Here is a 12,040-nt window from a genome sequence, read left to right as displayed (position 1 = left end):
TTCCCCAGATCCATGGGAATGTTGGAAGTCGTGGGCTGAGCGAAGGCAGGAAGATGCTGCTAAGCTGCAAGCACCAAAGATGTTAAACGAATGCACTACTGAACCTAATGTCTATTTTGATAACAGCCATAGTGCTTATTAATAACTCCAAGGCAAACGGGAGGCTCTGGGAATGCACTGCTGCAGGGCTTGGGACCGGTCTACCCAAAATAGACAGAATTGCCTTAATGTGGGACTACTAATGTAGCACCAGGACGAATGTTACATTAACTATGCAGAGTGCTGTGGGAAAGGTTTAGCCCCTCCCTGAGGCAGTGCCAGAGCTTTTTGGTTAAGTCACAGGTAAGACCTTTACCAGAATTCCTTTCCCCAAGTGTCTGAGCAGCCGGCGTGGTTCAGTGAACAGTCTGCTACTGCTTCTTCTGTTCTATCCAGGCCTATTTGGGTTGGGGTCTTCTTTTGTTTCCTAAACCAGACGAGAGCTCTCAGGCAGCAGTTCAGGGGTGCCAGTCCCTCCTCTGTGCACACCCTTGGCCCATGAGGTTCCATGGGCTGTCCCTTTCTGAAGGAAAGGCCACAGGGCTCCTTAGCAGGTTGGTGTTTACAGACCTCCGTTTTTGTTCTGGCTCCCAGTTGTGTGCTGTGCTTGCTGCACTGCTTGTCCAGCGCAGAAGGGTGCTGTGCCTTCATCCTTTATTGTGTTGGGGTTTTAATTTAAAAAAGAAAGAAAAAAGTACACTAGACTCTGCTGCTTCCCAAATGTTCCTTGTATTTTTACAAAAATAGGCTTTTACAATTCTTCCAGGTGATGGGGAAAATAGTCACTCTGTCCTTTAAGAAAACTGGATCATGACTTATTTTCAGGAATGCTCTTTGATCAGCAGCATACAGAAAAGGATACTAAATCTGTTTGTGTTTTTAAATCTCTGTGAGCTAACAGAAACCAGGGATCTCCAAGGGGAGGATATGCCTGTGCCAGGGATGGGCAGGTTGGGAGACAGAACAGAGTCCAGACAGGTCAGGCAGCACTGCCTCTGTCTTCCTGAGCAGATGAAGACAATACAGTGTTTAGTTTTTAATTTCAATAAATTTAATATACAAAACTACATGTTGAAAATAAAAATATAATATGCAGTTTTTTGCAGTGTTAACTAACTGAATTTTAAAAGTACAATTTTTTTCTAAACAAGTACTCATTTCTTAACAACATGGTAATTAAGGTCATTTCAAAGGCTATGGTTGAAGCAAACATGTCAGTCACCAGTTGATAGTGTTTTGCACAAACAGAATCCAAACCTAAAAGACTTTTGGGGCAAAGGAAGAGAAGATAAACATTTTTCACCTCTTTTACTGCATTATTAAGCGTAACAATGCAACCAAAGTAACTGGAAAGCCGCTGCTGTGGCAAAGCTGGAGTGCAGGCTCTAGGAGGAAGATTATTACCGAGTTTCTGGAATCTCTTCCAGCTGTGGAATGATGCCTACACCGTGTCGTGCCGAGCTGTGTCCCAGAGTGTGCAGAACCAGTGTGCAGAGGGGAATCAAGTGGCCTCAGTCCAGCTGGGCTGCACAGGCACCTCGGCAGGAGCAGAGGGTGGGTCACAGCTCCTGCTTTGGCCAGCAGGAACCACTAAATGAGCTGCATTAAGTCACCCACCTTCTCCCAAATGCCAGAGTAAGGCTTCACTTGGATCTAATACCCTTTTAAGTGGTAGTGTGCTCCCTCCTGCTGGCCAGCTTTTGTTTGTGGAGTTGGCCCCAGTTCCCTGGCCTGTCTTCTCCAAGGGCTGGGTGGTGCTTGGAACATTGGAACATTCGTTTTTTGAAAAGCAGCAGCCATTTATTCCCAGGTGCACTCTGTGCAGACATTGGGCTGCCTTTCTATAAAATGTATCACTCTGTGGAGTTACCTTTCCCCTGCCCAGCCAATGGTGTTGATTTGTTAAAAACCAGAGCCTCAGTCTCACAGTGGCCTGGCACTTCCCTTTCTCTTTGCAAGGCCACTGGTGTTACTCTCTCAGAGCACAGCCCAGCCAGGCCCCGCTGCATCCCCCAGAATGGATAGCAGCAGGGAATGTCTGAGACCACAAATGGTCACCGTAAATTAGCACCTCTCTTCCCAAGTTAATTAATTCTAGACAGGAGGAGAAACATTCACCCCTCATCCTGGGAGGGACTCAAAAGAGCTGCTTTCCATTGCTATGGCTAAACAAACCAAACCCCTTCTCCTGCTTACAGCTCTTGCCACTGGTTAGCAGCTTTCCATGGAGACAATAAGAACATGGAACCACATTTCCTCTAGCTGATGCTCAATTCCACCTTCTTAATGCCCTGGCAGACATGAGCAGCTGCTTTCCTTACCAAAGCCCTCTCAGGTGAGATCAAGAGCACTGGGCTGAGTGCACGTGTTCAGAACTGACCACAAAGCCTTTTTCAGCAGAACATGCAGGAACAGCCACTCTATACTGGTATCACAGGTAAGCTTGGACATGGGGCTGCAATATGAAGTGCAAGCTGGCTTGGGTTACATGACACTGGCATTACACTACAGCAAACAGCAGGGAGGGGACAGAGCTGCCCTGGGTGGGACTTGCCTCTAAAAAGCAGGACCTACTGGGGACAAGGAACAAGATGTAACTGCACTTTAGGGCTGATCTTTCCTCTGCTTCAGACAGATTTGTAAACAAAGTACAGAATAGCAGAGTTGTAGGAGATCACAGAAACCTGCCCAAGTGATGGACTTTTGTGGTAAATGGAGGAGAAAAGTAAACTAGCCTATTACACACACAACTGCAGTTCAGTAACTGTCAGAGATGCCTGTCCTGCTCCTCTGGACGCACAGACAAACAGAGTTATGGCTAGGGAATCTTTCCCTATCTCTCAAGGGCTTCTCCAAATGTATTTCAACCAATAATCTGGTCAAAATAATGTAAACGTTACTTTTTAATGTCTACAGAGTAACCACAAATGGCATTAGGATGAGGTCAGAATGGAGGTCTTGATTGTTGTTTCTCCCATGTCCATCTACAGACAGTACAAGGTTGGAATTTCACTTTTTATTTACGCCCCAGTGATCTTTGCACCCTTTGAGCATCGAGAGTACATGACTGTAAGTCTTTAAACATGAGCATTTTTCTAAACAGTAACAGAAGTGGATTAGCTGCAAGGATAGCATAGCCATGTTGTAGTATAGAAGCTGCCCTGATCCTCTGGTTGTTGACAATGCATAGAAGATTTAGAATTATGGAACAACTGTCCCGCCCCCCCTCCCCCCCTTCCCCAGTAGTGTTAACAAAAGCTTAATTTTCCAGTTTTAAAGTGCAAATGATTCAGATACAACTGCTGCTGGAACAGGTCTGAACAGAAAATGAAGTCCTCTTATGAGATGTTTTCCAGAATATAAAAGATGAGCTCCATTATGACTGGCCCCTCACTCAACTGACAGGCCCCTCCATGAATCACTGGCACTAAGGCACTGTCCAGGTCATTCATGTATTGAGAGGGCAGTGGCTGTCCATTGCTCCCAGCTTGATAACCAACCTAAAAAATACAAAGAATGGGTTTTAAGAACAGGACATGAGGCTGTGAGTCAGGGAACAGGAAGGGGGAAGGAGCTGTGGCCTCTCTCAGGGAAGTTGGGCACTTAAACTGGATCAAGCAGGCACTAAAGCAGCTTTTCCACTTGTCTTTGTCCTTGTGTTCCCAGTGGCTGCCTGGGCAAAAGGAGCCTCTTTTTTCTTCTGGTTTGTCAAAGCAGCTCCTTGGGATGAGCAGGACCCTCACACAGCATTAATTGCTGGCAAAAAGGCCAATTTAGAGTCTTCTCTGAGCATGGAGCAGGTGCTGCTTGTGCCATATGGGGGTCAAGCCTGTGCTAATTCAGGCTGGGCATTGGCTCTAACAGATGTCCCAAAACACCAAACAACAGCCAGCACCACCTGATTAGCATCTGATACTCATACTTCTTCAGCATTCTCCTGGTTAAAGTGCTGTATTCCCATTTTGGGGAATGAATAAGAGAACAACCCCCTCCAGTTAAACCCAAACTCTTGAAGACTTACTTGATCTGAGTCCAGTGTAACACGCAGACCCAGCTTAGTCATTCCATCTTCTTTCAGCAGTTTCAGATGAGGACACAGAGCCAGACAGAAAGCCTTTGCCACATTTTCAGTCAGTCTGCTGTGATCAGCTGGGTCACTCAGACCATTGTGTTGCTCATCATTTTCCAGAAAAAACACCTGAAGGGAAGAGTCAACACGAGACATAACACTTGGCTTTTCTAGAAAATTCAGGTTACTGAGATGTCATTTAAACTTTTACAAATGAAGACTTAAGAACTAACTCTTCAGGAAAGCGCAGCAAAAGCCCCTGAAGACAAGTCACTTTAGGGAGGAAAAAATAAAACATCAGAAGAAAGATTTAAATTTAAATAGTCCTCTGAAACCTCTTGGATCTGGTCAAAAGCCTTGCTATGGAAATTCACTATGTATTGCATATGTGTTTAATAAAAACCTGATTTTAAACAGATGTTAAGTTCAGAAAAATTACATTTTTAATAGAAGCGTGAAGATCTCTGCTACAGTTGTCACTGAGCTTGTCTCTATTGAGCCCAGCTGACCTGGGAAAAAAGGGCACACGGGTGCCAAGCTGCAGAGTAAGGAACTTGGTTCCTCCTCAGCAGGCAAAGTGAAACACTTAAAGAAATATTTTGACATCAGCATTTGTGTGCTGGCAGAGTCACAGGCAACATCAGTCATGCAAGCAATTTCTGAGTGATTTATGCCACAGCACTTTAACATGCAACATTTTAGAGAAAGTGGCTCAAAATAACATTTCTAGAAAACAATTTATATTAAGATTTGTCTCCATGTGGAAAGGCAGCTTTTAACCCAAAGGCAGATGAAACCAACTGTTCCTGTGTGTAACACAGCAAGCATTGCTGCGGTCCCCCCGTGCTGCACACCCTGGCGGGCTGCGATTGCAGCAGTGCAGGATGTTTTATCCTGCAGGATGCCGCCCAGCAGCCCGTAAGGAAGGCACCACAGGCTCGTGGTGAAGTATTTGCTGCTTTCCTGTGCTGAGTGCAGCCCTGGCTGCAGTCCCAGCCCCAGTGCCAGGCTCACAAACCCACCTCTGTCCACCGGATGACCTTCCCGTTGGCCTTGTACTCGGAGCCATGGAATATCTTCACGCTGGTTATAGATTCCATGGATTTGCCATCAATAGGGCTCACAACGCTGCAAAAGGGAGAGAAAAGGGTGAGCTCTGACTCAGCACAAGAACTGAGCTGGACAGAGCCCTCTGCAGAAGAGAATGACCTTGGAATCAGAGACCAGTTCCTGAAAGGGGTCACATGCACAAAGCAGGGGCAGGAAGGACCTTGCTGAAGGTTTTCAACAAAGCTTTGCAGCAGAGCTGAGATCCTGTAAGGTTCTGATAGAGTAACAAGGTGTTTCATACAGGTTGGATTTTTGCTCATTTGTAAACTCAGTGTAGGCCAGCAATACCTGAAACACAACTTACACAGCCCAGGGCTTGATTGCAGAACCTGAGATTGATCTGGAGAGCCTGAAACTACAGAAATATCCTTCTTTCTACGTGCTGAGTCCTGAAACATGGAATCCATCACAACAGCACTTCACTGCCATAAATACTTAAGCTGCCAAGTCCACCTTTCTTTTGGCTTAACTATCAAGTGTCTAAAGGTACTGTTGACGTTCAGCAATTTTGTTTCTAGCTCTACTTAATGCAAACTGCTCTGTTGGTGCTTAAAGTGACCACAGTGTGCAGGGTTCAGCACTGACAGTTGGAGACAGATTAGTGGTTTCCAATAACTGGATATTGGCAATGCAAAAACAATCCATAGCATTGCCAGTTTTCTAAATTGATGCCAAAGCTCTGGTATCTCAATTCCATTTTCATTACAATTAATTGCATCTTACCACTCAAAATAGAGGCACAGAATTTTAATTCCTATTGACTTGAAGACTCACACACCTTACAAGATCAATTAAAAATTTTAACAGGCACCAACATCAAATGACTGCTCCTTTACTTACCCCTTATTAAAGTTTTTATCATCTTCTACCCACTGAATATGAACGTGTTCCTGAGGGTCTTCAGCATCTACTTTGCCACAGGTGATGGTGAAGTCTTTCATCTCTCTCAAGGCCTGTCTCAAAGAGTCCATGTTCTCAGCAGTTATCTGGACCATCACTCCATCTAGGGAACCAAGAAATCCTCTTAAGCCAAGATAAGCCACACCAAACAGAGCCTATAGAGAAAACAATAAACATCCTTCCTCTGTTTGCAACAGAAGTTAAATGCTCATTTTAAGCATCATGGGTAGCAGTGCTCTGTCAGACCATTTCTGAACACTCATATTGCTAAAAGGCAGACCTGCTGAGTGCTGATGAGAGAAAACGCAACAGTAAGAGGAAAGGCAGCTCCCAGGTGAAGTCAGCTGTGGCAAAGTCGCCATGAGTTTGCCTCACAACTTGTCACCTGCCCCAGGCCACCCTCAGAAACCTTGCATGACCCTGCTTCATTCAGCCATCTCCTCTGTTGGCTCTGGAAGCAGCACTCCAGCAGTGACAGTATTTGAGAAGTCAGTGCAGAAGTAGTGGCAAAAGATACAGAATTTGGATTCACAGAATTAAGGCTGAAAAGGCCTCCAAGTTATCCAGTCCAGACGTTAACTCAGCACCACTTTGAGTCAAGCTCAGTTGTGGCAAAAATAACAGGACCGAAACACTTCCCCATGTAGAGACTGAGTCCTCCTGTGCCTCTGTCTTACCCTAACCACCAGTTCAGGCACAGGAAATGGCACAATGACCTGCATGCTCTGGTAGCAGTGGGCTGCCTGTCAGCCTGGGGACCCCACCCATGGCTGCACGCTCAGAGCTGTGAGCCTGGAGCTGGTGCAGCACAAGGAGCTCCTGTTCACCTGCGGGGCTCTGCCAACTGACTGCTCATATGGGCACCTGGCATCCCTCACCACTGAGGGCAGGAGCACTCCTACACCACTGCTGCCTGCACTGTCACAGCTGCAGGCACCTGACTGCACAGTTGTGCCATTCAGCTAGCAGGCACTAACAGCTTCCAGCCCAGAGTACACCATCAGCAGCTATTTCTGTGATACAACAACAAACCAAATCCGAGAGATACCAGCTCAGTGCTCTCAACCTGTCATGTTCTCATCTGCCCACATACAAGCACATAAACAATGCACATTCATACCCTTGCACACTGCAGAGCTATCTGGTAGCAGAGGAAGTTTAGCAGGGCTTCCTCTGGTGGTTGGTGGATACATTCCATATTTCTTAGGCTCACGATTTCCTCATTCAACCCAAACCAGTAAATTGATCACAGGCTCCCAAGCCAAGTATTTCGTATCTTACCCTCACTTTCTTGTGACCCTGTTTTGCAGCATCTGCACAAATTCCTCCTCATTAAAGGGAACAGGGTGGCTTTTGCTAAGAAGTAGGATAGAGCTGAAGCAGCAGCATGACTCCAAGGCCCAAGCCATGTGAGCAGAGAGGGCCCTGCTAGCTGCAGAGCTGAGCTGGGCAAAGAGAGAAGTGTGTTTTCAGCAAGCAGTTCAGTTCTTACCTTCTACTATACTGGATTTGGCAAGGTAGCCTGAAGAGGATTTTAAAGCTCCACTGAACACAAAGAAGCTGGCACCAGTCACTGCAACAACAACAGGAGAGATTTAGTGAGGCTTTTGTCAAAAGTAATGCCTTACCCAAGAATCAGGTACCACAGCTCTATCAGCCAGAGAGGTGATTACCCTCAATCAGGACAAATGCTGCTTGGAATTATGGTGCCTGTATTGTACATCATAAGCTTGGATATGCAAAGCCAAATCACCCAGTTATTTTCTAAACTGGACAACAGTTTTTGTCTTAAGTTAATGAATGCTTGTATTTTATCACTCCACCTCTCCATGCCCTACACACCTCTGAGTTTCAGAATTGCTAATTTTGGGTAACCAAGTACACAATTAACTTCTAAATCTTCCACACAGCTGGCAGATTGTGAGTGAACTGTTTATGGATCACACTGTAACACCAACCCACCGGCAAGGCCACAGCTCAAAGCCATCTGACCTAAAGTGAAATTATCTTCAATGGCTACTAAGCATCATGAAATTCCTGCTGGAAATCTCTCTTCTTATCCAATAGGTGAAGTTAACAGAAATCAGACAAGATCATCAGTCCTGAGTGACATTCCATGCCAGTCCACTTGCTGGAGTGACCAGTGATACTTGCAAAACATCCACATCAGCCTCTGTCTTGTTCTCATTTGGAGATTGTATAAATGTCTTTGCCAGCAATGTCCCCAAACCCACAACATTTAAATTCTCAGCACACAGCTGCTGCAGCCTTTCAGCCTACTGTAACAAAAATATACCCTGGAAATTAGATGGTCTAATTAAGGTGAACATGAGAAGTTTCTTGAAGATGCATTATTAAAATGCTGCTGTGGTTGGTTATTCCTATTTAACTTTCTATCCTACTGAATCTAGTCTTTCTTTCACACAGTGTAGGTCAAGCACAGGCAACCACAACCTCACCTGCACATGCAATAATGCCAAAGCCAGCTCTCATTATTAATGGAGAGGTGTTGCCTAAGCCAGTTCCAGCACAAAGCCGCCCACTCAAGGACACCAGTGGTCAGACTGATTTTTCTCTAAAAAAAACTGGGTGAAACCCAGCAAAACCCAGCTGTGGCCTATTCACAAAGCCCCACAAAGCTGGGGCAGCAGCACAGGGGCCAAGCAGTGGAGCCAGGGCTCCCCTCACCTTTCCTGGGCTGGTTGTGGATGCTGATGGCCTGTGTCTGGTAGTTGCCATCATCGTTCTGCACACACACCAGATGCGAGTCTGCCTTCTCGTTGAAACATGCTCCCCCTGCCAGCACATGCTCGTTGGATTTGTTCATGGCTTTCATCATCTGCAAACACAAAGGTTTAGCATTTCTGCCCAGTTCATCAAGCACTTCCATAAATAGGTGGTTCTTGGAGCAGTTTAATCAGAAGCTTCTCAAGTTCTCATATTGTGGGTCAGGTTTTAGCACTCAGAACCATAAACTGCTTTTGAAAGAGGGTTCAGGTCTTTTACTGCCTGGATGCTTTAAAGTGCCATCTTTTGTGCAATTAAAATAAATGGTATAAGGGATAGCTGAGCTACAGAAGTTGCAAAAGCTGTTATCTCTACCTGGTTTTAAAAATACACAGGAAAATACCATTATAAAAACCCTGGGAGGAAATACTTGGCCTGTTTAGGCAACTACAGTTTTTTATGACATAATTCATAAATGCCCCTCCACAGCCACATGAGTGCTCAGACTGGGGCCATTTCATCCTGTTCTGCCACAACCAGACACCAAAACTTTAATGCCTCTGTGCTTCATCTGCATGAGCTGCTGAAACTGGGATCAATGTTCCCAATTTAAGACTTTTTAAAAAGATCCGAATCACAGACATCCAAAAGAATTTTCTTTCTCTGCAAAGGAGGCCTCCAGAAAGGATCAAAAAAAGTTTGTGACACATCTGCCCTTCAGTTCTGCTGACTATCATCTAACATACACTGAGTTACATGCCTTGATTATATAGTTTCTTTTCTTCTCTTCACTATTCGTCTTTGTGGAGGCTCAGACTCGGTGATTTTTGATCCAAAAGAAAACTGAGGGAGTCACCCAACTCAGGAATTTGTTCCAAACACGAAAATGACATGTTTGCTTAAAATAAAAGAAGTCAAATTAAATGACACAAATCCCCCCGCAGTGAAAACCCAGAAAAATGCGGAATTATTTGACATCTCCTAACAGCACTCACACTCCCACCTCTGCTTCCTGGAGCTGCTAAGCATGCAGGCTACACACAACACATTTGTCTCTCTCAGGCCGACGTAAAACCTTAATTACAGTGTCAGGAACATTAACTGATGCTCACTATTGACAAGTGTGCACAGGTGTAATGTTTGGGGAGGAAACTTAATTAAGATTTTGCATCAGACAACAGTGTCTTTCATTATCCAGTTGATCATGTCGTGCTCCAGAAACTGGATTTTAGCTCCAGAACAGGCACCTTTGTGGAGCCCAGCAGTTGACTTCAGCACAACAAGAAACAACTGGATGTGGCAACTGCTTGGTTAGAAGGCACATTATTAAGAAATCAGTCACCTTTGCTGAAGGACTAAACAGGCAACTAGAGACCTCTAAGCTGTAGAAAATTTAAATAATTTTGAAGACAAAAATATGTAATAGAAAACTATATATTAATGTGTGATTTGTTATTCACAGGCCAAATTCTCCCCATTTAGTACATGCATGAGATTTAAAATGAGTTTGAGTTTTTCTCCATAGTTTGAGTAACAGTCTTTTCTAATTAAACGGTGCTGTGCATGGAGAAAAAAAGTAAAGGTCTTGTGGTGTAATTCATCTTGAGACTGGCTCAGGTGGTTAGAGCAGGGTGCTGATAACACCAAGGTCATGGGTTTGCTCCCTGTATGGGCCATTCACTTAAGAGTTGGACTCATTGATCCTTGTGGGTCCCTTCCAGCTCAGACTATTCTGTGAATCTGTGAATCTTAATTCAAAGTAAACTCACAAAAAATTTCTATTAATTCAACTTTTCAAATGAATCACAAGCAATACATTAAATAAATACCACTTTCTCCATTTAAAAAGTTGAATCCTTGCATCACACTGGGAAGAGAACCCAAGCACAATACAGAGGTTTTGCTACGTCCCTGACACAGGAATTCCCTCTCAGTCCTGCTCAGTTCACGTCTGGCACAAGTGCAGCTGACACCTTGCAAACACCAGGCACAGCTGACACTGAACTGCATCATCTGTGCTATTCCAGACTGAATTCATTCAAACCTCACTGACCTCTTCCATTCTGGCACAACTGCATCAAAAATTAAAGCACCTTTTAACAGACCCTTTATCTTCTGGCTTCATCAATTTCATCTTTTTCAAACCTCATGAAAGAACACTTTTTTTTCAATGAATTTCTTTTTTCTCACTTATTTTACTCAAATGCTTCTTGCAGGGAAATTCCCTCTTGAGATAAAGCTGCGTTCTGCTCTGGCCTTACAAGAACTTTTACAAAAACAATTCTGCTCAGGAGGTTTGCTGTCACCCCATCTCTGACAGGTTTCAAACTAGCAAGGTACCGCCTTTCTCTTCAGACAGAACACAAAATCAATCCCCTTCTCCACTGTTCCCTTTTATTACTGTTCAAATACCTCCTCCCCCAGCTTTCTCTAGTTAGCAGCACTAACTCCTACAGATGCTGACTGATTTTCTCACACCAGAAATTAAGTATAAAATTTCAATGTTGAGGAAACTTTTACATAAAATAATCAGCAATCCAACAAATACTATGAAATGCTTTGAGTGGGAACACACAATAGATGAGAAAAGCTAGTGCATTTTTTCTTCCTAGTTTACCTTGAGTGTAAAGTTTGTCAACTTGCTCAGATCAAACATATGACACTTTATGTAAACAGTTCAAAAACCTAAAGAAAAAGAGTTTAAGAGTTTCATTAATACTAAATGGAACTGCATTCTTCCTGTGCAGCCAGGCTCATTCACTTCCAAAAGCTGTGTGCATCATGCAGTTACTATTTGCTTTTGAGGCATTTTTCCCTAGTGGCAGTGAATAAAATAAAAATTCCTTTAGATCTCAGGTACTCCAATCAGAAAGCAACTGCACACAAATGTATGTATTATAAACATTACCTCATTATATCTGTTGCTAGGTATTTTGATGCTGGTTTTTCTGACTTCCATATCAACCACTAAACCTTGGACCACAGGCAGTGTGTACTGGTAGTTTCTGAAGTCCTGGTAATTAAAACAAGATTTTAAGTTAGGGACGATGATCATCATTAACATTGTAGGTTTCATAACTATCCTGGTGACTACTACTTAGCCCATTCAAATGATTGTTAACAGTGACTGGAAGGCAGGGAGGGACAGAGACACCACAGTGTGTAACCCATGTAATTGCAATACACAAATGAAAA

The 12,040-nt window shown here is 44.0% G+C and overlaps 2 protein-coding genes across 8 annotated transcripts in view; one reads left to right on the top strand and one right to left on the bottom strand.

The window, feature by feature from the left end:
* CC2D1B (coiled-coil and C2 domain containing 1B) overlaps positions 1-3,141 on the top strand; it is a 30,365-nt gene extending 27,224 nt beyond the window's left edge. For all 3 annotated transcript variants that reach the window (XR_004241922.1, XM_032118686.1, XM_032118687.1), the window contains one exon: positions 9-3,141. The gene's annotated coding sequence lies outside the window, so the exon portion shown is untranslated. The remainder of the gene's footprint in view (positions 1-8) is intronic.
* Positions 3,041-12,040, bottom strand: part of ZFYVE9 (zinc finger FYVE-type containing 9) — a 56,103-nt gene continuing 47,103 nt past the window's right edge. For all 5 annotated transcript variants that reach the window (XM_032118683.1, XM_032118684.1, XM_032118682.1 and 2 more), the window contains 7 exons: positions 11,754-11,858; positions 8,807-8,957; positions 7,611-7,691; positions 6,059-6,221; positions 5,131-5,236; positions 4,061-4,237; positions 3,041-3,539 (listed from right to left, as the gene is read on the bottom strand). In XM_032118683.1, the coding sequence (XP_031974574.1) occupies positions 3,378-3,539; positions 4,061-4,237; positions 5,131-5,236; positions 6,059-6,221; positions 7,611-7,691; positions 8,807-8,957; positions 11,754-11,858 (945 nt within the window). In that variant the 3' untranslated portion in view covers positions 3,041-3,377. The remainder of the gene's footprint in view (positions 3,540-4,060; positions 4,238-5,130; positions 5,237-6,058; positions 6,222-7,610; positions 7,692-8,806; positions 8,958-11,753; positions 11,859-12,040) is intronic.

Source organism: Corvus moneduloides, chromosome 9 (genome assembly GCF_009650955.1).
Source record: "Corvus moneduloides isolate bCorMon1 chromosome 9, bCorMon1.pri, whole genome shotgun sequence".
In the NCBI taxonomy this organism is placed as follows: domain Eukaryota; kingdom Metazoa; phylum Chordata; class Aves; order Passeriformes; family Corvidae; genus Corvus; species Corvus moneduloides.
Note: the sequence above shows the minus strand (reverse complement) of the source record. Positions and strands in the feature narration are given on the sequence as shown.